The sequence below is a fragment of the Euprymna scolopes genome, chromosome 1 (assembly GCF_053919585.1).
Source record: "Euprymna scolopes isolate OS-2025 chromosome 1, ASM5391958v1, whole genome shotgun sequence".
NCBI lineage: Eukaryota > Metazoa > Mollusca > Cephalopoda > Sepiida > Sepiolidae > Euprymna > Euprymna scolopes.
In genome coordinates, this window is record NC_136482.1 from 26,157,705 (window position 1) to 26,185,571 (window position 27,867).

At 33.5% G+C, this 27,867-nt stretch overlaps 1 protein-coding gene across 2 annotated transcripts in view; it reads right to left on the reverse strand.

The window, feature by feature from the left end:
• LOC145288898 (T-box transcription factor TBX1-like) overlaps positions 1-27,867 on the reverse strand; it is a 207,073-nt gene that overhangs the window by 45,517 nt on the left and 133,689 nt on the right. For both annotated transcript variants that reach the window (XM_080136370.1, XM_080136377.1), the window contains exon 3: positions 1-82. This exon is cut by the window's left edge and continues 192 nt beyond it. In XM_080136370.1, coding sequence (XP_079992496.1) covers positions 1-82 — 82 coding nt within the window. The remainder of the gene's footprint in view (positions 83-27,867) is intronic.

Genomic DNA, 27,867 nt, shown 5'->3' on the forward strand with positions numbered 1-27,867 from the left:
AGGTACGAAGTCCATCATTACCATATATTCAGAGAGCGGGTCCATTCCGTAAATCCGCACTTGGAACGTTGGGAACATTCGCCTGAAAATGAAGAAGGAAAGACAAAAACGGAGATACATAAATAATTACATTACATTAGCTGATAAATCTGCTTAAATTTAAAACAAGAACATAACTCAGTCATAAAACAGCATTCTTTTGCCTGACAACGAAAAGATGCACCAAACTTTTATCTGGGCCTTACTTCTTAATGCGAGAAAGTAGCTGTGATTAGGTTGGCAGTTTTCGTGGTTATATCACTTGCAAATGAAATTCCTAAAAGGTTTTAGAGCGCTACGTTGTTTAATTAAAATACATTTAACTAAGTATATTAATAATTATGATAAATGTATATAGATAAGATTATTGTGTATATACGATAGTATTTGTTCATACTAATTATATATATAATATATTATATATTATAATGTATATTACATAATACTAATTCATTGGAAACAATTAAAAAAAGAACATTTACAGATAAGCCATATCGAGTTTTGTTTAAGAGACTTTAAGACTGGGTTACCTGGCTGGGAGAGATAGAAACATTCTTATTTATTCAATCAGAATATTATTTAGTATTCATGCAATATTTTCATTCATAAAAGATAATAATACATAATCATATGCTACCAAACACATGAATATATATATATATATATATATATATATATATATATATTACAACAGAAAAATGCGAGTATGAAAATTAATATGGTTAAGCTTAAACATGGAAAAAGAATTGATTATATCATGTAATGGAATTAGGAATTGATTATATAATGTTAAATTGAATTTTTAAAAAATCTTAATGCTGCACTATTTTAAGTTATGAATTTATTACATTTTTTACTAGAATACCTTGTCCTTTTGTTTTCTAGTTTTAACAACTAGTCTTTTACATTTCCATGTTTAAGTTTAACCATATTACTTTACATTCTCGTATTTTTCTATTGTAATCCATGATTTTTCCCGGCTTCCAGTAAATTCCCTTGTTCCTTGTTTCATTTCAATCTTATTTTTTTGCCCCATAAACATGACATACACATGTTTGCTTTCAATGATATCCAATTATCTCCCTTTCATTTTTTCATTCTTTCTGTTTCACTTGTTACTTCTCTATTCGCGAGGGCGGTGAATTGGTAGCAACAGTAGTCGCTGAGCGACATGGTTGCTATGGAAACCAGTCATAAAAATGTTGCTTGCTTCCTTACGAATTTTTACGATTTTGATTTTGAACACCAGAAAATTCATCAGAACTTTTGTTTTGCTGTTGCATGAAAATTGAATTTTTTTTTATTTTACAATATATCTGAGACGATGATCTATAAACTGTAATAATTGTTTGAAATTTGGTCGAAAAATAAGTGAGCGGCGAAGCTTTAAATCAGTTCTAAATGACTAAAACTGTCGTATATTCAAACACGGTAGTGTTTGAATGATTATATATATAAATAAATAAATATATATATATATATATACACACACACACATATATATATATATATATATGCACACACATATATATATACTAGCAATCGGTGCCCGGCGTTGCCCAGGTGTTTTGAGGTTAATGCTGAGAAAAAAAAACGGTCAATTTTTTAAACTTTGACCCCTATTATGACTTCTTAACATTTATTGTTTAGGGATCAAGTAAAGGTAATAAGTTAGATCCATGTCCAAGGAATCTATATCTAAAATATCACGTGTTTAGACCCAAAATTGTAGGAGGAGTTTGGTAGAGTTCTCAAAGGTCAAATCGTTTGATAGCGAGGCCAAATTTCGCGAATTTGGCCTTTTTTTAAAGCAGTTTGGCCTTCAAAATTTATGTTTGGCCTTTTTCTTCACCGATGAAATCTGGGGACGCAACGGAAATTTTCGGCTAAAAAATGTTGTTACTATGCACATCTATGTATTGAAATACAATTTGTGGCAAAATTTCAGGAAAAACTAATGGATGGTTCTCTCGCAATAGTCCGGACAATTCGCTAAATTATCTCGTCAAAACCTTAAATCTCGAATTTTTGTGCATTTTTTTTCGGGGGGGGGGGGCTAATTTGGCATAATAGTGTCCATTTAATAGTATTATCTTGAAAAAATAAAAAAATAAGGAAAATTACCAAAAAAAAAACAAACAAGAACAACAAAAGTGTGCCGTATTTTTAAAAGTTTTATTGCGTTGTTTTTATTTGCTTTTTTTATTTCATCGGTGAAGAAAAAGGCCAAACAGAAATTTGAAGGCCAAACTGCTTTAAAAAAAGGCCAAATTCGCGAAATTTGGCCTCGCTATAAAAAAAAAAATGGGGAAATCCCCCTACTTGAACTTTCTGTTTAATTAATAATGACTCGCTTGTAGCGTTGATTTTTTTCTTTTTTCGCTATAAAAAAATAACTACTTGATGAAATTACGTGATTTTTTCTGTAGGAAAACTTTATCCCATGACGAGTACGTACAATATATATATATTTTTTTTAAATATTTCCACTTTTTAATGTCAATGGAAAACTGCACAAGTACCCAAACCCGAAATGTAAAGACCACGAGTGAAGGCGCTTTTTTTTTTTTTTTTTTGGTTTAGTTTCATAATGGCGGCCGTGATGTCGGAGGTTAGGTTCGATTGTTAGATTGTAAGTTTCGTATTTTTTAAATTTGTAAATCGCAAGTTAGGAAAAAATTAAACCCTTCCAAGATGGACAATAAATCAAGCCATAATATTTTATGGTAAAGGTAAGAGCCTACGAACCATAGTTTTTTAGGAGATGTGATTATTGGATTAACCAATCAGAAATCGTCTGTGGCACACACATCTCTGTTTTTATAGATATATAGATAGATAGATAGATAGATAGATAGATAGAAGATAGATAGATAGATAGATAGAAGATAGAAGATAGATAGAAGATAGATAGATATACACACACATACAGGTGCCCCCCTAAAAAAAACGGGCCCCAATTCTAATTCGGCCCCGTTTCTTATTGTTTTGTCCGAATGAAATAAAACTTTGGTCATAACTAGTTTATCATATGCAAAACATCACATCAAAACACTAGGGTCTTTGGCGTTTATTTCTCTGTTCTACAGCATATGTTCTAGATGGCCTCCATTTAGCTTTTGTTTTTTGGGGGGTGTATATATATTTATATATATATTTATTTATATACATATAAATATATATATATATATATATATATATATATATATATATATATATATATATATATATAGAGAGAGAGAGAGAGAGAGAGAGAGACAGAGAAACAGAGAGACAAATAAAGGGATAGAGAGACAGAAAAAGAAATATATAGATATAATAAAGTGACCTAAGTTGTGAAGATTGTACATCCAATAAATTTATACCAGAATCGTCGCATAACGGATAAAGTACTACGTAATAGTTAGTTAAAATGACAATTTTCTCTGAAGTTTAAGGCTAAATCTAACAAACGAAAAAACCGATTAAAGCATTTACTTGTTTCGTTTTACAAATGATTAACTTTTTTTCACCAATCGTTGTCAAATTTATCCTTGTGCAAGGCACACACACACACACACTCATATATATATGTGTGTGTGTGTGTGTGTGTGTGTGTATGTGTGTGAATACATATATATATATATATATATATATATATATATATATATATAGATTGCTATGATTATCTTTGTGGGATTTGGGGGTAGTGCTCATGATGGGGGGGTAGTGGGATTTTTTATTTACAAAATATATGAACACTAATTATGGGTCTCCATGATGTGACCCTCATAGTTCCCACCACCGTTGGTGGGAGTCAGCGATGCAACCCATAAACCCTCGTGGTGGGTGTTTATGCCAAGTTCGGTAGCTCTACGTCAAACGGTGTGAGCGTGTATAAGGTTCCGAGTTATGACACCAATGCCCACCTGTTGATGAGGGTGAGTTTTGTAACCCGTTTATACTTCCCCCACCGTATGGTAGATTATCGTACCATATTTGGTAATTCTACGAGTGTACATCAACCCGTGTGAGCATGCACAGGGTTTCCAGTTATAAGTAACCCTCCTGGAACCCTACCTCTATTGGTAGGAGTGAGCGGTGTAACCCGTCAAAACTTTCTCAACCCCATTGTGGGTTATTCTTCTAAATTTGGCAGATCTACGTGAAAAGGTTTGAGCGTGCATAGGGTTTCCCCTTATAAGTGACCTACCCCACCTAGGGACCAACTTTATCATATCCATTTTAAATCTTTTATATGTCTGCTATCGTTGTATGTGATCAGATTAGTATAATATCTAATCACGTGGTAGCATATTCGTCTACAAACACACTGACGTTGAACTTATATACATGCAAGTAAAATGTGTTCATGGGAAAGTGACCAGTGTTCATAAAACTGCCTTAGCACATGCAGGTATATTTTTTCTTTACATTCATAATAAATGGTCAGTACTTATCAAGATAAAACGTCACCTAGAGATATAAATATTTTGAAAAATAAGAACGAAGTTTCAGAGTAGGGTTCTCAATAGCAGAACCATGCAGAATCAAAAAGGACACACCTACAATTAAAAGACACGTAGCCGAACTCAGCCTAACTTCTATCATTAATTGAAATGAAGAATCATACAAAGAGAAACATCTGTTCTAGAAATCGACAAGAACTTGCAAAACACGATTTCAAAGGCAAGTAGACAACAGAAAAAACACATGTGGTATATGACGAAATGTGAGTTTGTCGTACGTCAAATTTGTAATTAAGTCGTGAATTGGATGAAGAAGTTTATGTTGAGTTCATGCTTAAGTGTGAAGAGTGGAAATGGCTAGTACACACCAAGCACTCACCCCCCCACTTTGGGACAAGAAAGGCTGTATATATATATATATATATATATATATATATATATATATATATATATATATATATATATATATATATATATATAAGTGTACTTAGTTCTTCGAATATACGGAGAGAAGTGAGAAAAAAAATGTATTCGGGAAGTGAACAAGCCCAAGAATCGACTTAAAAATGGACCCGAGAACGCACCTGCTCTTGTTTACATCGTATATTAACGTGGCTTGAGTAATTACGTCTGGGGATATCTGACATGACTAACGTGTTTATATCCAAAGTGATAGCGAAATAGACATATACGTATAAGTATGTATATGTAAATATAAATGAATGGGCGCGTTTATGCCCACGTGCGAATACGCTAGCACCTAAAAGAAATATATATGTCAGTAATTGTGTTCATGCAAGTATTAGTATTTTTTATACAAGCAAATAAACTTAGGCATGGATGCACCTGCATAATATATATATATATACATACACAAATATATATATATATATATATATACAAATATATATATATATATATATATATATATATATATATATATATATATATATATATATATATATATATAATGAATATAATGGTTGTATCGATTAACTTCCTAAATGTAAATCCAATGAAACTCCGGTGATTATTAAAGTGCACAATGCAGGACAGAGCTAGTATATTTGTTTAATCAACTCCCTCTCTCCCCCTATACACACACACACACACACACACACACACACATATATATATATATATATATATATATATATATATATATATATATATATATTATAATATAAAAATGTGAGCATGAAAAGTAATATGGTTAAGCTTAAACATGGAAAAATAAATGACTAGTTGTTAAAACTGGAAAAGAAAAGGACAAGGTATTCTAGTAAAAAAATATAATGAATTAATAACTTAAAATATTGCAGCATTAAGAATTGATTATATAATGTTGTAAATTGAATTTAAAAAAATAAATGCTGCAATATTTTAAGTTATAAATTTATTACATTTTTTACTAGAATATCTTGTCCTTTTCTTTTCCAGTTCTAGTTCTTTACTCAACCATGTTTAAACTTAACCATATTACTTTTCATGCTCGCATTTTTCTATTGCAATCCATGATTTTCCAGGCTTTTAGTAAATTCACTTGTTCTTTGTTTAATTTCAGTCTTATTTTTTGCCCCAATAAATATAACATACACATATGTAATAACAATGTACGACACACGTCTGCTTTCAATAAAACCCCTCCAATTATCTCCCTTCCATTCTTTACTTTTATCAGTTACACTTGTTCCTTCTCTTTTTGCGAGAGTGGAGAATTTGTAGCAACTGTAGTTGCTGAAGCGACGTGATTACTCTGGATAAAAAATGTCGCTCAGCTCCTTATGTTTTTTTTTCTAATTTGAACACCAGTAAATATATTATAACTTTTGTTTTACTGAACGAAAATTGGATTTTTTTTCACAATATAGCTGAGAAGGTGATGTGTAAACTGTAATACATGTTTGAAATTTGGTCGAAAATTAAGAAAGCGGTAAAGCTTTAACGCAGTTCTTAATGACTAAAACTGCCACTTAACGATATATTAAAACTCTACTGTCTTTGAATGATATATACATATATATATACATATATATATACACATATATATATATATTGATTATATATACATTGATTATACGTATATATATTAATTATATATATAGATATATATTACTTATATATATATTAAATATATATATTGATTATATATATTAATTATATATATGCATGGATTATTTATATTGATTATATATGTTGAGTATATATATATATATTGATTATATATATTGATTATATTTATTGTTTATATATATATATTGTTTATATATATATATTGATCATATATCTATTGATTATATATATAATGATATATATATATATATCAGACTAGACTAGTATAATTTTTTGTGACATAACAGAAACATTTCTATGAAAGTATATTAAAAATGAAAAAAGAATATAGATAGATTTCTATGAGTTGTTCTGTTTATAATTGTTTATTTTTGAAAAAAAAAAACTTAAAGCCATTGAATTATAAGTTATTTGCCACAATATAGGTAAATGTGCACTGAACATATACCATAATACTTAAAGTTAAATCCAAATTTCGATATATCTTTTAATTTAAACGCGTAAAAAAACAATTGGGACGGTGAAAACGTACACAGTAAAACAGTACGTTTTATTGTCGCGTTGATTATTTATTTGTAACGCAATTAAAAAAAACATATTTTCGGGGTAATTTATTAATGTTGGTAGTGTACAAGAAAATATATGAATGTTTTTAAGAAAGATGTATTAAAAAATGGAGAATAAATTAAAAAAAGGAAGGCCGTTGGTAAATCGCCGTTGTAAAATGCACTTATGGTTGTCAACGGGTTAAAGTAGATTTATTTGAAAATTGCGTTAAAATAACTTAAACGTAATACGTAAATGAACGAATTAAAAAAGGCAAAATGTATTAACAATTGCTTATTTGGATAATTTAAACGCGAAAAAAACAATTGGGACGTTGAAAACGTACACAGTAAAATAATATGTTTTATTGTAACGTTGATTATTTAGTATAATATATATCGTACATATGAAACAGGTCGATGATTATACGTATTATTTGTAATCACGTTTTGCGTTTGCTTCCCATATCTTGAATTTTTCCATTCAATAAATTTAAGATATTCGCTTTTCTAAGGACGTCCGTTTGTTCGAATGAAACCGGTCCAGCGATCTGTGTTTATTTGTTTACGCTGTTATGGTTTATGTTGATGTGCGCATGCGCAACCGGAAATCGTAAATCGGATGTTGGGTTACAACACCCATTACAAGTTCATTTGAGTTTTTTAATTATATAGACTGATTATGCATATATATTGGCTAGTAAGTTATGAAAAAATATATATGGCAATTTAGCTAAACAGAATATTTCGCGTTTTATTCTTGTTAGAATTCCTTCGGCTTATATGAAAAGTTGTGATTGTCGTGTGTTTGTATATACGCACATGCTATTGGATTTTTTGTTAGCCAATCAGCTTTCTAGTTGCCACCGCAACATGCTAATCAGCCAATGGCAGGCACATACAGGACAAAGGCACAGTTGACCTCTGGTTCACCCCCTTGTGTGTTTATGGGAAGAGTAGATATCCTTTTGTTGTAGTAAGCTGGCCTACTTTCAGCCTAGGTGTAGTTGGATATGCAATTTTATGGCTTTTTTCCTATATTTCTGATATTATGTTAATTTTATATATATATATATATATATATATATATATATATATATATATAAAGAGAGAGAGAGAGAAGGAGAGAGAGAGGAGGGGAGAGATACTTCTTTATTAATATATATGTTTATTATATTCTGTATTTTATTGATTTATTTATTTTCGATAGTTATTATCAATTTCAAAAATTATTTTGTATCGCTATCCTAGAGTAAAGTTTATCCTGTGAACACAGTTGTTCGCTATTTCTCTCCTACAGTTTAATAGATGCTGGGGTTCTTTAAAGAATGTGATAAACATTTTTCACTTAGGCATAATCTACATGGATCGTATATGTCTCTCCATGTACTTGCTTGTCTTATTGAATATATATATATATATATATATATATATATATATATATATATATATATATATATATAGTCATCATCACACAGTACTGTTTCTTGAATTCGGCTCGACTATCACTTCTCCACAACCGAGGATAGAACCTAGAACCATCGCGTTGACAGTCTGCAGTTCTACCCATCGACTCACGGGAGCGGCGTCCGCAAATAACCTCCACAAATCTCTATTTTAAACAAAAATTCGTCTACCACTTTAAAAGAGCTTCAAGCATTATACACAGGCGGCAAAAAGAAAGCCCGCACTTGTAATTTTTTTCAAAACTGCAAATTTGAGCTAAATGTAATTTAACTATTTAAACAAACTCTACCTCATTTGATTAACCTTTTATTCTTCAATAATTTTACCTGTTCACATTTGACTTTTAATTGAAATATTCTAGTGTTCACGTCAATTAAAAAAATAACTTCAAATTGATGAGGCAAAAAGAAAGTCCGCACAAAGGAAAATTGTTATTTAAATGTAACTTTAGGACATTACTGCAACAAAAATACAACAGGAACACAATGAACTAGTTAATATTTAGTAGCATAGCCCTTCTGCAATTTGACAGTCATTCATATTTAGGAAATCCATTGAATTATACTGCAGCAATACTCCGGGGAAATGGCATCCCATTTTTCTAGAATTTTTGTCCAAAGTTCTTCCAAATTTGAAATTTTATCATTGCGTAGCTGTTGCTTGATGTAATGTCATATATTTTCGGTAGGATTGAGGTCTGGAGATTGTGCAGGCAAATCCAAATAGGGAATATCAGGCGCTTCCAGGAACATCTGGACATTTCCAGCTCTGTGGATGGGAGCATTATCCTGCATGAAGATGGAATTATCATCCAAATTCCGACCAAAATAGGGTAGAAAATACTCAGTCAACATATTAATGTACTTGGTCGAATTAATTCGACTTTGCAAGCGAACTATAGGCTCTGGACCATTGGTGCTAATAATGCCTTAGACCGCAACTGAACCTCTACCACCTAACAACGTTGACACTGAGTACCTAGCATTAAATTCTTCGTCTTCTCTCCGACGGACGTACTGCCCACCATCACTGTTTAGCCAATTGAACTTGCTTTAGTCGCTAAAAAGCACTTTTGACCAATATGAAGAGTCATAATCTTCATTGCATCTGACGAAGTCCAGACGGCGCACTCTATTCTTTACAGAAATCATTGACTTGCGTCATGCATATATCCTTGAAAATTAAATTTCTTTAATCTGTTCTTGACAGCAGAAAGAGAGCACATTTTAACAAGATTGCACTGTTGTTGGACATGGGGAGCCGTTTCAAATCAGTTTCTTAGGCTACGGATCTTGACAGCATTGTCTTCACTGTTAGAAGTAACACTAGTACGACCAGATTTAGAGGCATCACGAACACTGCCGGTGTTTTTGGTGCTTTTACACAGGCTTTCGTGCCGTTTTCTCATCACATTTCAATCTGCAGCTGATTTCTCGATCGGATAAACCAGAAAGGTGGAGATTAATGAGCTCCTGACGATCACTAAGAGAAAGCCGTGGCATATGGACAAAATGTTACGTTGTGTAACCTGGAATAACAACAATTACGATTAGAGATGATTTGTTGCCTGTTGTTCGATATTTTAAACTGATTTAGGGGCGATAATTTAAGCTGGTTTTAAGCAAATTTGTTGCTGCGGACTTTCTTTTTGCCTCCTCAATTTGACGTTATTTTTTTTCAATTGACGTGAACACTAGAATATTTACATTAAAAAATTACATATATATGCATATATATACATATATATGCACACACACGCACACACATATATACGCACACACACACACATATATATACGCGCACACACACACACACACACACACACACACACATATATATATATATATATATATATATATATATATATATATATATAATTTTGTGGGAAACAGGGCATTACATTAAAACCGACACATTAAAAATTACATATATATACATATATATGCACACACATATACACATATATATATATACACACATATATACACACGCACACACATATATACGCACACACACACACGCACACACACACACACACACACGCACACACACATATATATATATATATAATTTTGTGGGAAACAGGACATTACATTAAAACCGACACATCAAGTGAGAATTCAGAAGGCTGATATCACCTGTCGGCTGTCAGTAAAGGAAAATCCTTATGGATGAATGCATTTTTTATGCATAATAAAATCAGAAATACATACAAGTATAAACTAGCGAGCTTTGAAAAATACATAATGTTAAAATCTTTCTGGAATAAAAACTATTTAAACCAAACTTTTTATGAGAGAAACAAACTTAAAGTAAATGATTTAATGTTCGTGAATGTTTCGCAAACTTTTGCGACTAAGATTGAATTTTTTTTTATATAGGTAAAAATCATGTTCCCACGAAACGTCTTGTAAACAATATAACTCGTTTTTATGTATATACTGCAGGCCACAGGCGTTGCCCAGTCGTAAATTACGCATAAATATGAGCTGTTAATTAATGCTGATTTCTTATTTATTATAAGCTGAAATATCGTAGGCATTAAACATAACGTTAAATTCATTAAAAAAAAAAGTAAAAAACAGAAAGAAACTGAGACATATATATATATGCGAGTAATCTGGGTTTTTTTTTCTAAACAGTTCACTTTTTGTAAGTAAAAAAAAAATGACTCGAACTGAGATCAAAACCACAACATACAAACAGTGAGTCAAGTACGATAACCATTAGGTCAGCTTGATACAACATTTAAACCTATGCATTCTTTACATAAGAAATCTGTCACGTGAACGATTCACGCATTTGCATTCGTGAAATAGTTGAGAAACAGATAAAAATCTGATGACCCCCTCCCCTTGTACAAATTTTTCAAGTATGACTCTGCATCAGCCCTTTTTCACATGAAAACTGATTAAAACGGTTTCAACGTGTCTGAATATCTTATATACCAAATTTCAAGTCTGTAGATAACAAAATTCGTTGAGTATATAGGTTGATTCTCAATTTTATAGATATATACATTAATTATTTAATAAAAATATTAATCCAGAGTGCCTCATTCTATGGAGGCCAGGCGCGAACGCAGACCCCACAATTTTATTATACCACTAGTAAATATAACTCGTTTTGTATTGTTGCTTGTTATTATTGTGATATTATTTCTGCACAACAACCATTAATTTAAATTTATTTTGTTTAAATACATCACGAATAAATAATATGACTCGTTATTATTCTTATTATTTTTAATAAAAATATCAATTCACGAAAATGATATCGAAAATTCAAAAATTATGTAAATATATAAACGTACTCTACACACAAAAAAAATCAATCTTGGTCGCAAATAAATAATGTAACTCGTTTTTGTTATTATTGTTAATAAAAATATGAATTCAAAAGTTAATTAAAGTTGTTTATCTATAATATAAAGCTGAACGTCTGTGTGTGTGTCTGGTCACGAATAGGCTCCTATATGGTTGACTATTATAGAAAACTGATCACATATATCGATAGAAAATGTATCGAGACACAGGAATGAATATGTTTGATCTGGCATAATTATGATTCATTAAAATTGTGGAGTCTGCGTACGCGCCTGGTTCATAAAGTATGGAAATAAAATTAAAAAATTAAAAAAAAAACGTTTACAAGTGTTTTTGATATGGATGTACATAATAATGCTTTGATAAGTATGTTTTAACTTAAATAGGGATGGTATAATAAACTTGTGGGGTCTGCGTTCGCGCCTGGCCTCCATAGAATGGAAATAGGCACAAACTTTAATAAAGACTTTTCATATCTATCTGCGTAAGTATACTTTGATAATTATGTTTCAGCTCTAAGAAATATGGTATAATAAAATTATTGGGTGTTCGTTCGCACCTGACCTCCATAGAATGGAAATATGTCACAAAGTTTACCAAGGTTCTTTAATATAGATCCACAGAATATTGTGATAAGTGTTTCAGTGTTAACAGGTATGGTATAATAAATTATGGAGTTTATCTATTTTATTTTTACTTTCATCATATTTTGCTTTGGTTTTGATACCCCCAAATTCGAAGCTATCTCTTTACAACCCTTCCTTTTCATAACCTATCATACTTTCATAAATCAGAGTCCATTTTCTGTAGGCTGTTTTTGAACCCAGTCAACGGGGGGTACTTTTGCTAGTATATAACAAAAAAACGCAATCTTGTTATTTACAGAGGCAATGTCTGCGCGAAGGTCGAGGTTAAACTCGTGTCGTTCGAAATCTGTTATTTTGTTTCTGCTTTGGCATTAAATCGGTTGGGGTCCGTTTTACCTACTTCGTCTCGTGGAACGTTCAAAATATAAACAATTATTGAAAACATTTTCTCTTGGACACAATTTTAGATGTTCTGATTCCAGTTTTCCAGAACCGGATCCTGTTAAGAAGCTTGATTTTAATTATTAAAACATCCGGAAGTTGTAATGTTATCGAATTACAGTCCATGATCAAAATAATTGAACCTTCCTTGCTGTCATTTTGGTCCACTTTGTCCGTAACTGCCAGTCGAAAAAACTGCTTGTCTAACTTCCACTACATAGAATACACCGAGTTGACCAGATATTTCAGGAGGTAAAATACCTTCCCTTCCCAACTGTCGATGCTCTGTTAAACCGGGTGAAACGTCAGTTGAAACGCCGTCTTCAATTAGCAAGAATTGTCTAGCCGTGGTATGCGTCAGGAGTCGTCTTTCGGATCGGTAGATGCCGCACATTATCGCATGGTTAAGTGTCAAATATGACATTCAGCCCGTCTGTAACCATTTAGGCAGATGATATGACGAGACACGAGGCGGGAGATAGAGAGAATAACGTGCATGCAGAGAGATAGATGAATGAAGAGAGGTAGAAAGAGATATATAGAGAGATGGGGTGGAGGTACAATAGAGAAAGGAAAGAGATGAACATAAAAGGGAGAAGAATGAAGAAAGAGAAAAATAGAGAAATAAAATTGGGATAAGGGAGAGTGTAAGATAAAGAAGAGAGGAGACGAGAAGCAGATGGAAATAGAGAGAAGATAGGAGAATAGGTAGAACTTTTTTCCACCCATTCTCCTATCTTCTTTCTATTTCCATTAGAAGAAAATAAAGAGGAGGAAGAAAGTGAAGAAAACAAAATGTACAAATGGAGGAAACAAGAAAATGTAAATGCGAAAGTACTAATTTTACATATTTCAAAAAAAATTCTAATTAATTGGCAAACAATGTGTTGCATACACATAATAATCACGTTTGACACACCGATTCCTGTCAAATCATCGAAGTTAAGCAACGGTAAACCTGGCCAGTACCAGATGGGTGACCATTTGGGACTTCCAGGTACTGTATTTGGTCTCCGCTTATCTCGGTATTGTTTCCAGTCGTCATGGACTTCTCCTTGCCACTGGACTCAAGCAGTGCCGATTCAGAAGAGGTGTGGATGGAGATTGCGCAACACTTGCCACACAATTACACACGCTACTGCCCTTAATCGTAAAATCATGTTAATGTTAGAATCTCTTTTTATCCCAAGTACACTGGATTCTCTGGATTAACATTATTATCTCCAAGAAATGCCCCAACGCTCATATTACATCACGCCAGATCACTTCGTCTGTGATCTTGGTACATACAACCATTTTTAAATTGCGTCCTCTTTCCCCACAGATTAAGATACCGTCTTTCTAACCTAAAAATTAATAAACATTGGTGCTATTGTTTGTTGCTTTTTCTTTGCAATCATAGTCTGCAAAATCAACCTCCCCTCTCTCTATCTCTTTCTTTTATTCTTGTTTACTTTTTTCCTCAATGAGGTCAATAGTTTCCAGTGTTTATCAACCCATGACAGGATCCCGACGACTTATAACCTGAAGCTAGCTATGTTCAACACTAGCAGTTCAACACTATATTTTGGCCTTTACCTGGGCTAGACGAGCGGTTGGAGAGACCCGATCCGATCAATCAGTTGACCACCCACCATATATATATATATATATATATATATATATATATATATATATATATATATATATATATATATATATATATATATATATATATATTAAAATTAGCATTAAAAACAAGACCTTCCAAAGAGGCGAATGAACCCTTTTCCGGGATCAACGACAAACTAGCAATATGTGTGTGTTTGTGTGTGTTGAGGCGGAGAGGGCTCCTGTAAGCCGTGGTGAAGGCAACCTTTCTAGGAGAAGCAAATCTCTGATTCAAAAAACCATAAAGCGGGAGACCAGTACCCGCATTAAGCTGGTCTGCAGTTTAACTTGTTGCTGGCTATCTTGCTTTTGCTTGTTCCTGGATCTCAATATTTTGAACCGAGAGAGAGACTTAGCTGTCGTACAAAGCTAAGACTCTGTAACATCATCTGTGTATAGATACTCCCTCAGGCATTTGTCTATTAAAATGGTCCTGTGGTGATGGAAGTAATTTTTGGGCTTATGGACTTTAAGTGTGTGAGGGAGTGACACCCGTCTAACAAGACGTTGCAATCATATATATATATATATGATTACTTAATTTAATCACATAAATTAATATACGAAAGTATAAATTTATGCGTAAACTTTAAGTATTTACTTCAACAGTGCTCAATACGTAGGTAGACCTTGGTAGTAAGTTTTATAACTTACTATATATATATATATATATATATATATATATATATATATATATATATATATATATATATATATGCACACACTCTCAAATACTCTAGATATATTTCTAAAATATTCATATAAAAATAGAATTACGTCAGGAATTTAATTTTTGCATCTATAAGTTCTGAGATGACTTAACGAAATAGACGCTGTTAATTTTTTTTTTTTATCATAAATAGAAGATGTCTTTGCGAATTCATTTATAGTTCGAAGTGGTTGTATTACTTGAGCTTTACTGTCTCGCATCTTTTCATCACTTGCATTGTTTTCATCACTTGCATTGTTTTTATCACTTGCATTGTTTTCATCACTTGCATTGTTTTCATCACTTGCATTGTTTTTATCACTTGCATTGTTTTCATACGAACGCTAGAAAAACTATATGTTTTACTCGCTAACTTTGGCACGATTGAATGGAAAAGCATATATTCCTTGATGCATATACATACACAAATAAACACATAATCCTCTTTATATATTTATATCGTGAAATAATAAAACTTATTCATGTACTATTTAGTAGGAAATAAAGTCGACCACTGTCGTCTTAAGACTGAAATAGACACATTTTTACGAAAATGTTATTAAAAGGATCGTATAAAACTACTACTACTACTACTACTACTACTACTACTACTACTACTACTTATTGATTATTAATTGGCCCGTTTAGAAGATAAATATTTTAGGTGAAAATCTTATTAAAAAAAAAATTAGACGTATTTTTACATAGAAATGAGAAATGAAACTAGTAAGTGACCCTAGGGGAATAAAGGTGGGTCAAAAAGAGTAAAAAATGGGCCAACGAGAATAGAATCTTGGCCAACGAGAGTAGAAAGTTGAACTTATGTTTACATTTGGCACTTCGTAATTCTCGCTTTCCTTATTTTGTCCTTTAGTCCTCACATTCCATGAGAGATATTTCTGACAAAGTGGAAAGAAGTTTTGTTTACTGAGCTTGCTGCATCCTATCTATTCAACACTTAACTATTTTTTCTTTTAACCTTGAATCGTTTTTAGCTTCTCACATCAAGTGGCTTCATGCCTTGTCTAGAGCGATTTCCATAAACAAAAATGGTAATTTGACTTCAAAATATTTGCCATAAAGGAAGATGGCATTAAAAAGTTTTAAAAATCCGTTTTTTTTTTGTTTTGTTTTTTGTTTTTTGCAAACGAGTCGAAATCTTTAACTGTGCCGATCCGTTTTCCCATCTCTTATAGCGCTTTCAATCCAGCTGATCGTATCTTCGCAAGTGTTGGGTTAGTTCTTTATTGTCTGATGGTGGAGTGTTGCTTTAGCATCTAACAAGTTACACAGAATTTGACATTTGGAAATTTGGCACTAGAGACATTTTCTCCTGCTCGCCATCACATTTAATTAAAGCACAAATCCAGTTTTTTGAATATCCGAGGAGATTCCAGTATGATTGCCGCATTCTCCTGAGGAAAAAAAAACGGCGATGATTTATCCGTTTTGACTTGCGAACCACATCGCACCCATTATATAACTCGATTCTCTTACTTTCTACCATTTCCCCTCTTTTCAAACGGTTTCTTTCTCTGCAACAAGCCCTTCTCTTTCTGATATGAAGGCTTGATTAGAATAACTATAAGTGCCAGTTAGGAAGGATTGGTTGGCGATTAATGGCACGAAAACTCCGGATCCCAAAGTCAAATTCCCTAGTAAAAATGATAGACGATCATAGCGTCAAAATGCAAAGATATTTATTGTCTGGATTGTTTGGGCTATTAGCCTCATATGACACAAACAATCGCAGGAAATAAAACTCTAAACAATATTTCGGCCAATTTAGTGAGATTTATATGATAAAGCTACTAATCAGGAATTAACCAGAAAACAATACCGCGTTAAAGGCTAAGCGTAATCACTGCTTCGCCTGACGTTCCGTGTTCAAGTCCAGTCAGCTGCACTTTATTTCTAAAATAGGAATGCCTACCTATGCGGTTAAATATTAGATTACAATAAAACCTCAAACCAAGGTAGGGATAAATTGTCTATGCAAAGGAGAACAGCTTATATATTAGGTTGAAAGAAAGTTCTTGCGTAATTTTTAATTTTGATTGCAAAAATGTATTTTCAAATAAGTTTTCGTTATAACACCTTTACTTTAAATACCATTGTAAAGAGAGTTTTCCTTTCTATCTAATGATTTAAATAACAATCGTTTTAAAACAATTGTGTAATTTTTTCAGAACGTTGAATATAAGATGGCAAAAAGCAAATACGCACAATTTTCTTATTCAATTCAAGCTGGGCACAAATAGCTACTGAAACAGCTCTCGATATCAACGAAGCGTTTGGCCCAGGAAACCACGACTGAACGCACAGCACAATCGTGGTGTAAAGAATTTCGTGGCAGCGACGAGAGTCTTGAAAACCATGAGCGTAGTGGTCGGCCATCGGATGTTGACAATGATCAATAAAGAGCCTTAGTCGAAGCCAACCCACGCACAAATGTTCGAGAACTTGCTTCGGAATGAGACGTAAAGTATGCGACGATTTCCAACCACTTGAGAGGGATTGGAAAGACAAAAAAAAAAACTTGATAAATGGGTGCCTCACGAATTGAACAATAAAAAAAAAACGCCATTATGAAGTGTTCTTTTACTTTCTTTTTCGTAACAAGAACGACCCAGTTCTCGACCGAGTTGTGACTTGCGATGGAAAAGGGAGTTCTTTATGAAAACCTGCGACGCTCAGGTCAGTGCTTAGACTCCGACAAAGCTCCACGACACTTCCTGAATCCAGAGTTGCAGCAAAACAAAGTTATGCTGACTGGTGGTCTGCGACCGGTCTCATTCATTAGTTTTTTTTTAATACAGGCGAAAGCATTACGATGAAATGCATAAAAAACCTTGGCAACAACACCCAGAATTAGTCAACAGAAAAAAATGAATTCTCCTCCACGACAATGCTCCACTGTACGTTGCTAAATTGATCCTGCAGAAGTTGAACGAATTGTGTTACGCAACTTTGCCTCATCCGACATACTCACCTACCAACTACTACTTTTTCAAGCATCCGGACAACTTTCTTCGTAAGGAATGCTTCAGAAACCTAAGAGATATCAAAAACGATTTCTGTGACTTCTTCGCTACCAGAACGCAAGATTTTTACATTACTGGTATTTTGTTTTTAAACTTTGTAGTTTTTGTGGTTAAGTCTTTTTCTACTCGTTGTATACTTGATTTTTAATGCTAAGATATTGATATTTTATCGACTTCTAATAGTAGTGTTCTTGAATATGTCCGACTGGAGAAACAGTTTGTTATCCATAAAGACCTATCGTCTCGGAAACGCGCATATACTTATATTAATATTAACTTCTTGGAACGGATATATATATATGAATATAAATAGAAAAGTATAAAGTATAGTTTAGGAACAGAAACTACACAGTGATATTAATTTTATTTAGAAAAGCAAAATAAATAAATCGAAAAAAGAAAATAGTGTAAAACCGGCAATTAATCATAGCAGACGTAAAAATAAAAACGTTTTTATTTATTTAAATATTCTAACGATTGTTTTTCAATGTTAAGTGGTTGCCACTGATTTGTTAACTTGAGTCACGTGAGAAAAAACCATGGCTGGTGGCAAAAGTGACGGGCAATATCGCGCATAAAATCTGTTGTCAGCATAATAAGTAAAATATTTTAGTGTAAGAAAATTAAAAAGCACTGATCTTCAAGGATGAAATCATTGAATTAAATTTTGATTTTAAAGATTTTAAAAATTGAATTAGCTTTTTTAATTGAGCAAAATAAAATTAATTCAAAACTAATTGTCAGGTTCATAGTTTAGTTATTTGTAAAATAATTTCTATGGAAATACTAACACCAACTTAAATTATCAAAATATTTTACAGTTTCTTATTTTAAAGTAAAATTGTAACATTTACCCTAACAGTTAAGCAATAAGATGACATTTTTTAACAAATATGTTTAGCCTGGTGATTTTTTTTACATGGAGGTCACCACTTATCAAGACCCAGAGGCCACTCGAGGATAAGGGTTAATGCGTATACATTAGTCATTGTGATTTTAGCGTAGTAAACATTAGTGGGCATTTTGTAACTTGGATTACTTAGGGGGACGGTTCAATAAGAACTTGTTCACGTTGGACTTGAAGACAATCAGAGTGTCGTCAGTTGGAAAGCAGGAAAACAGAATAGAGTTCCACAGGCGAGCAGTTCTAAGATAGAAGACCTGTTCATGGAATCTACGTTTCTTACGAGGATGAAATATGGAAGATTCTACACACACACACACACACACACACACACACACACACACACACACACTCTCTCTCTCTCTCTCTCTCTCTCTCTCTCTCTCTCTCTATCTATCTATCTGTATATATGTGTGTGTGCGGTTGCATGCGTGTATGAATATCAGTGGAAGAGAGAGAGAGAGAGAGAGGGGGGGGGGAGGGAAACTTAGCGTTAGATAATGTTCTAATATTCCGTTGGCAAAACGTCAAGTTTTTTGTGAAGCCATGTTGTTCTTCGCCAGCTGTGGTCGGCCATTTTGTTTGAGCTTCACGTGTTTAGTCTAGATTTAAACTCTCAGATCGCATCTACGATATCTTCGAGGACACTCCTGACTCAGACATCTTTTTTTACTCCACTATTTTCTGACCCATCCATGTCCCTCTTACCCACTTTTTTTTTCAGTTCAATACAAAACTTGATGAATTGCTTTCTGGTCAAGTAAACAGAAAAGAAAAAAGAAAGCAAAGCGATAATTGCTGTTTGCTTTTTTCAAGTGGATAACCAACTTTGCACACACAAAACGACGAGGACAGAATTTGAGACGGATATACTACTACTACTACTACTACTACTACTACTACTACTACTACTACTAATAATAATAATAATAATGATAATAAATATAATAATAAGAAGAAGAAGAAGAAGAAGAGGAAGAAGAAGTGGAAGACGAGAAGAATCACTGTCAACAATTTCTCCCACACACGATCTATACCTAAACCTAAACGCAACTTCCATGAACCATTAACAAAGCATCTTACCTAGAACTGCACGCCTATGGAACCTGTACCGCGTGCCTACTTTCCAGCTAACTACAACATGATGGTCTTCAAATGCAAACAATTACTTGTGTACCCCCCTCTTGAAATAATCAAATTCTACCCAATTTTTATCACTAACGATCACTACGCTGTTGTCTCAAAGATGACGAATACAGAATCGTCTCATAGGTGATACAAGAGACCAGCTTAATCTGTTGTGGGGCGAAAGTTAATCGGGCTGTTCTTAAAGTGTTTTCTTTCCATGACACATTTTTCTTTCTAAATGAGTATTATTTTACTTCTTTTATCTTGTTTCGCTTCTTAACTTTGTTATGTCTCTGACTATGCCTATTTGTGAGAAGGATATAGAGGTGTGAAAAGAGAGAGTAAAGAGAGGGCAAGTTAAAAACATTGTTCATTTCACAGGCGACTGAACGTTAGAATAAAAAAAAAACTGTTCAAAGGAAAACAAAAAAAAAACAAAGTTGAATAATTTTTTATTTCTTGGTTTCTTTTTTGTCAAATGATCGCAACGATAATACGAAACTTTCGAAAAACTAGAAACACGAACATTAAACGAAAACTTGGAACATAAAAGGGTCATGGATAGCTTAATTCGTTGCATCTGATTTCATTTGAATGAATTTGGAAGAATTTAAAACATGCAATGGACTTCTTGTAAGTCAAACCAGCATTTGTAAAAGAAGAAGCACTGGAGGAAATTGTTCACGAGGCTGACATTAAAGGTAGAGAAGTTAGGCTCGCTTGAGATAAAAACTCCAGGATATATAAGGAAGAGAACAGAGACGAAACCAAAAATCTTAACGGTTCCTTATTTTACACGTAGTTATTAACACACACACACACACACACACACATATATATATATATATATATATATATATATATATATATATATATATATACACACATACACATACATACATACATACATACATACATATATATATATATATATATATATATATATAGTTATATATATATATATATATATATATATATATATATATATATATATATATGTATATTGTTGTTGGCATCCTTCCGTTTAGATAGACGACGGAGAACCGCGCCCGAAAGTTGTCATGAGTGGTGGCAACTGTTGCTGTGACTGAGCAGACCGATGCTGGAACGGCAGATTCTGTGGCACTTCCCGCAAGGATACCCTCTGTCATGCTCTGTCGATGCTGCTGCTGCTACTGCTGTCCTTTTGTACCTGCCTCTCTTCTCCTCCCACTGTTCAGCTTTTCTCTCGTCGCTCAGTGTGACACATTTCTGGACTTTGACCCTAAGTATATATATATATATATATATATATATATATATATATATATATATATATATATAGATATATATATATATATATACTTACTATGAGTATATAGATATATACACTTATATTCAAGTAAACTTATCAAAAATAATAAAATACGACTGCTTAATTATGTTTAGAAAACAATTATAAATATATTACAGAGGTATTTTTTTTTTACAAGAAATGAAAAAAATTCTAATATTTCGGTTCATTCCTGATCATCTTCAGACACATTTTCTATTTCTCTAATTGGCGATCGGTAACAGAAAATGCCGACGACTGACGACCACTAAACCTCTTATCACGCAAACCCGGTAGTGTTTAAATATATGGTTAAGTGGCAGTTTAAGTCATTTATAACTGCTCACTCGTTTTTTGACCAAATTTCAAACAATTATTACAGTTTATAGATCACCTTCACAGCTATATTGTGAAAAAAAAAAATCAATTTTCGTTCAGCAAATTAAAAGTTATGATGAATTTTCTGGTGTTCAAATCATAAAAATATGTAAGGAGGTGAGGCACGCTTTTATGACTGATTTCCATAGCAACCACGCCGCTACAGTGACTACTGTTGCTACTAATTCATGTTGTCGCGAAAAGAGAAGTAATAAGTGAAACAGAGAGAATGAAAGCATCAAAGGGAGATAATTGGGGGTTTTTATTGAAAGCAGACGAGTGCTATGCATTGTTATTGCTAATGGGGGCAAAAAATAAGATTGAAATTAAACAAAGAACAAGTGAATTTATTGGAACGTTGGAAAATCATGGATTACAATAGAACAATTCGAGCATTTAAAGTAATATGAGTAAGATTAAGTATGGAAAAGTAAAGGACTAGTTGTTAAAACTGGAAAAAAGGAGATATTCTAGTAAAATAGCTAATAAATTTATAACTTAAGATATTGCAGCATTAAGATTTTTTTTAAATTCAATTTATAACATTATATAATCAATTCTTAATGCTGCAATATTTTAAGTCATTTATTTGTTTCTTACAAGGTGGTCACCACTTATCAAGGCCCGGAAGCCACTCGGGGGATAAGGGTTATTGCGTGTACAGTGCGTTAGTGTTGAGATTTGATAAAGTGTCTTACTTAAGGGGGCGGTTCATCAGGAATTTGTTTATGTTGGACTTGAAGACATCCAGGTTGTAGTCAGGTGAGAAACAGGCAGACGGAACAGAGTCCCACAGGCGTGCACGTCTCCGAAAGAAGCTTTGTTCATTGAATCTACGTTTTATTTTTGGCACAGATAAAGAGTGGGGAAATTTTTGACAGTGGTTTCAGCTAGACCAGTGCTCCTCGTGAAAGATTGGCGAGGAGGGGCCAGAGATTTGAGCTCAGACGAGCACTTGTCAATGGAGTAACGATAAAACAAAGACAAGCTCGCAATGTCTCTCCTGTGGAAGAGAGGTTCCAGAGAAGAGAAAAGAGCATCCCACCACTAAGCCACGAAGTCTATTTTGTACTCTGTCAAGGCAGGATAGGCTGTTTTTTGCAGCTCCTGCCCATATGTCGCAGCGGTACTCCATCCTTGGACTTGGCTTTTATATAGATAGAGAATTGCATCAGCAGCGAGATATCTTCTGGAGCGGTAGAAGGACCCTACCATTTTTCCAGCGAACTTGGCAATAGACTTGATGTACGTGTTCCATTTCAGGTCAGGAGTAAAGGTCAAGCCCAGAAGATTATCAAAACATGGAGCTTTCCCTAGTCGAGAACCATCCATTTCAATTGGTGCCAGATAGAGATCAGAGCGTTGATGATGTAAAGATAGGAGCTTGGTTTTAGATGCATTAAAAGTAACCAGCCACGTCTTCTCCCACTGTACCACGTGCTCAAGATCAGAGGAGAGAGAATCAGAGAGGACTTTATCATTTACGGCCTTGGATGTGTTGCCATAGATGGTCGTGTCATCAGCATAGATGTCAACAAATGATTTAAGTATGTGTTTTGAGAGATCATTGATGTAGATCAGGAAGAGAGTTGGTCCTAGGATTGACCCCTGAGGGACTTCAGCATTAATACTGATGGCCTCTGATTTCTGCCCATCAACCACTACTCTTATAATCTTATCAGAGAAAAATGATTTAATGATCGAGAAAACATTTCCAGTTATACTGTAGCTGGAAATCTTGTGAAGTAGGCCTTTATACCATACTTTATCGAAGGCTTTTGATATATCATAAGCAATTGCCCTAGAGAGGAAGCCTTTGTCAAGAGATTCACTAATCCTATGAGATATAACCGTCAGCACATCTTCTGTAGATCTTGCAGAGCGGAAACCATATTGCATGTCACTAAGAAGGTTATTTCTATTGAGGTGGTTGACTATTTCTCTATTTAATATGGATTCCAGCAACTTACTCATGACACACAGGAGACTTATTGGTCTGTACTGAGAGGGAGACGACTTATCACCTGAATTCTTAAATACAGGGCATACTGATGAGGTTTTCCAGGGTGTTAAAAAGTACTTCTCTTTAAAGCAACGCTTAAACAGTTTGGTAAGTATGGGAGCAAGTTCTGGTTGAAGCTTTTTCAGCACTATAATTGGAATGCCGTCAGAGCCAGTTGCTTTACTGGAATCAAGGTTCTTGATAAGCTTAGCGACCTCACGCATAGATATTTGTATGTTGCATAGCGCTATGCAACATACAAATATCTGTGCGTGACTGTTATAGGAGGAAATACGGGGAGTTGATAGCCTTCGTCGCATTGGGTAGAATTAGCTGCAAAGTTCTTGACAAATAGTTTGGCCTTGTCTGATGCTAACGAGATGACCTCAGGTTCATTGATGATGGTTGGGATAGAACGCACGCTTCTGTTCAGGAACCTGCTTGCTATTTGCCAAAACTGGTTGGAACCAAGCCGCTGCTCAGCTACTTTGGATTTAACGGACTGAGCATATAGCTCTCTTGCATTTTTTATTACTCTTTAACAGTGGTTGCTGGCGTTCCTGAAAGCAGCTCCAGTCACAGTGCATCTATTACGTTGGTAACTATGGAAAAAGTGATTTCTGTGCGCGATGGCAGCAGCACATTCAGGGGAGAACCATGGCTGGCTATAAGTTTTTGTTGGCATTTTTTGGATGGCATGAATCGGTCTATGCCTACAATTAACCATTCGGTCAGGTCTGATACTATGGGGGACACATCTTTTTTAAACATGGAATGTAGGGGTAGATCAGATATAAATGTACGGAAGCTATCCCAGTCAGCCGTAAAGTATCCATATACAGTACGGTGGAGAGGTACGTCTGAAGACTTATTGCATTTCGTTTTTATCTTATCTGATACAACCGCGTGGTCGAAAGATCCCAGAGGGGACAGAACGGAACATGAACATAGCTTAGGGGAAGTTGTGAGAAAAAGGTCTAGAAGGCTAGCGTATTGACCGGAAATATCGACCCCACGGGTGGGTTCGTGAAAAATCTGGGTGAGGTCATAGGCAATGGCGAAATCATGACAGAACCTCCCCTCATCATCTGTCTTGTTCGAGTTGGTCAGCCATTCCACATTGTGGACATTGAAGTTACCACAAATGTGGATGTTAGCCGAAGGATGAGCAGACAGGATGTGGTTAATTTTCTCAGATATGCTCTTAAAGATAGTGACCCCACTGTTGTGGGGGCGATAGAGGGCAAATATAAATGCAGTGGTGTAAGCTAGTGCAACCCGGAAGCACATATAAGGTAAATTAGGGTCTTCTCTGGAGATATCCCTACAACACGGAAAGCCATCTTTAATGTAGGCATATATTCCATGCCCATGGCGATATTGGGGTTCAGATTTAGATGTTAAGTTAGAGTATCCGTTAATTATGAACTCGTCTAAGGAATGGTCGGCCCTCTGCCACTTTCGCTTAGGAAGAATATGTCCGGTTTCGTCTTCTGTAATTGGGTTTCAACCTCTGAAAGGTTGGAACATAGACATCTTTTATTATATTTTTTACTAGAATGTCTTGTCCTTTTCTTTTCCAGTTTTAACAACTAGTCCTTTACTTTTCCATGTTTAAGCTTAACCATAATACTTTTCATGCTTGCATTTTTCTATTGTAATTTAATAGAGATTGTATTAATGCCTATTCCAAGTGTAGATATCACAATAACGTGTCTTTTTATTAACTGATCAATATTTATGCATTTGAAGACTTTGTGTTAAAATTTTAAAATAATACCTTTTTCATATGAATCACGAACTTCAAAAGATAACGGAGAATGCCTACATGAACTCAGTCTGATTCCAATAGAATGGATTTGCACAGCGCCAAGAAAGATGTTAACAATTTTAATTCTACAACTCCAGAATTAGCGTCACAGAATAAAATCGCGATTTAAAACGGTGTTACTGCTTTCATACGTAATGCTATTAATTGTAGATTGATGAGTTTTAATATAGGCAGCTTTGAATATTTTAAATATTTTAATTGGTTTCGGAAAGTTGTCTATAATCTGAGGGGCCAATTATGTTTTTGTAGATATTGGTAAATTGAACTAAAGTAAGATGCATGGTTAGGTACAAAGATATGATAGTTGTTATGAAAATAATATATAATTATTAGCTTTATCATTATTTGAATTTCAATTACCCAAATAGATTTACATTATAAATAACATTGGTTCTTTTTAATGCTTTACTAGTTAAAGAGACGTTGATATTTTAGTTTGAAATTCCTTAAATTCATTTAAATAATACAAAATTGCAAAATATAACCTTTTCATTTCTTACTATTTAACAGTTGACGAATCACATTAACCTCTCTTAGGAAAAACATTCAATTATATATATATATATATATATATATATATATATATATATATATATATATATATATATATACAGGTTGACAAAAAAAAACGGGCCCCAACTCTAATTAGGCCCCGTTTCTTAGTGTATTGTCCGAATTAAATGAAACGTTGGTCAATACTAGTTTATTATATTCAAAAATCACATCAAAACACTAGGGTCTTTGGTCTTTTTTCTCCGTTCTACAACATATGTTCTAGATGGTCTCCATGTAGATTTTGTTGTTTTTTTTTTGGTCACCCTATATATATATATATATATATATATATATATATATATATATATATATATGTATATATATACACACACACACACACACACATATATATATATATATATATATATATATATATATATACATATATATAAGCAAGATCCGATAACCGGCGTTGCTCGGTGGAAAGATGGCGCAAAGCCAAAACGGACTCATTGAAAGGACCCCACCCCCACAAAACAAATTAAACTATAATTATCTAGAATGTAAACACACACAATCGATTTTCTAGTGAGTATAAGGAAGAAAAAATATATAAAAGATATATTATTATAGTAAACGTGAGTTAATGCTAAATGCATGCATAACGCCCCAAAATGTGCATGCCCCTCCCAGTAAAGGAACGTGAGGTATAAAAAATGTTTATGAAGAAATATTTTCAAACCATTGGTTCTAGTGTCTATCAAAGAAAGAGGCATCTTTCTAAACTGAGGTAACGTTGTTGTGTTTTTCTGATAAGAAGGTCGAGAAGAAATGAACCCCCGGTAATAAAAAGAAATGTTGAAAGGCACGTTAATCCATTCTAAAGGTATTGTATCTGTTATATTTCAATGAAGGAGAAATCCTTACAGACTAAGGTATTTTTGCCCAGTTTTTATGAAGTGATCGATAAGTTAAGAAGTGACCCCCGATAAAAAAAATTATTAAAATGCTAACGAATTTTTAAGCCATTGTTTCTGGTGTTTTTCAATGAAAGAAAAATTCTTCTTGACTGAAGTATTTTTGAAATAAAGCTCTGATGAAAAAGAAATGTTAAAAAGCACGCTAACCAATTTTAAAACTATTGTTTCTGATGTCTTTTAGTAAAGGAGAAATCCTTTTAAACTGGGGTATTTTTGCTTTCTGTTTATGATGTGGTCGATAAATAAAGAAATAAAATTCCGATAATAAAAAAAAAACATTAATGTATATATATATATATTATATATATATTTTCTGGTCTCCCACTCATTCGTTCTAAATAGCATTTAAATTTGTCTGTCACACAGATTGAATAGGCGTTGTTGACTTGGAATCAATTTCTCGTTATATGCTGTTTGTTTCGTACGTAAAAATTGAGTCGTCTATTAAGAAAGACAATAAACACTTTGCCATTCGTCTGTTCACTTTACGTGTTTTATCGAAAACATC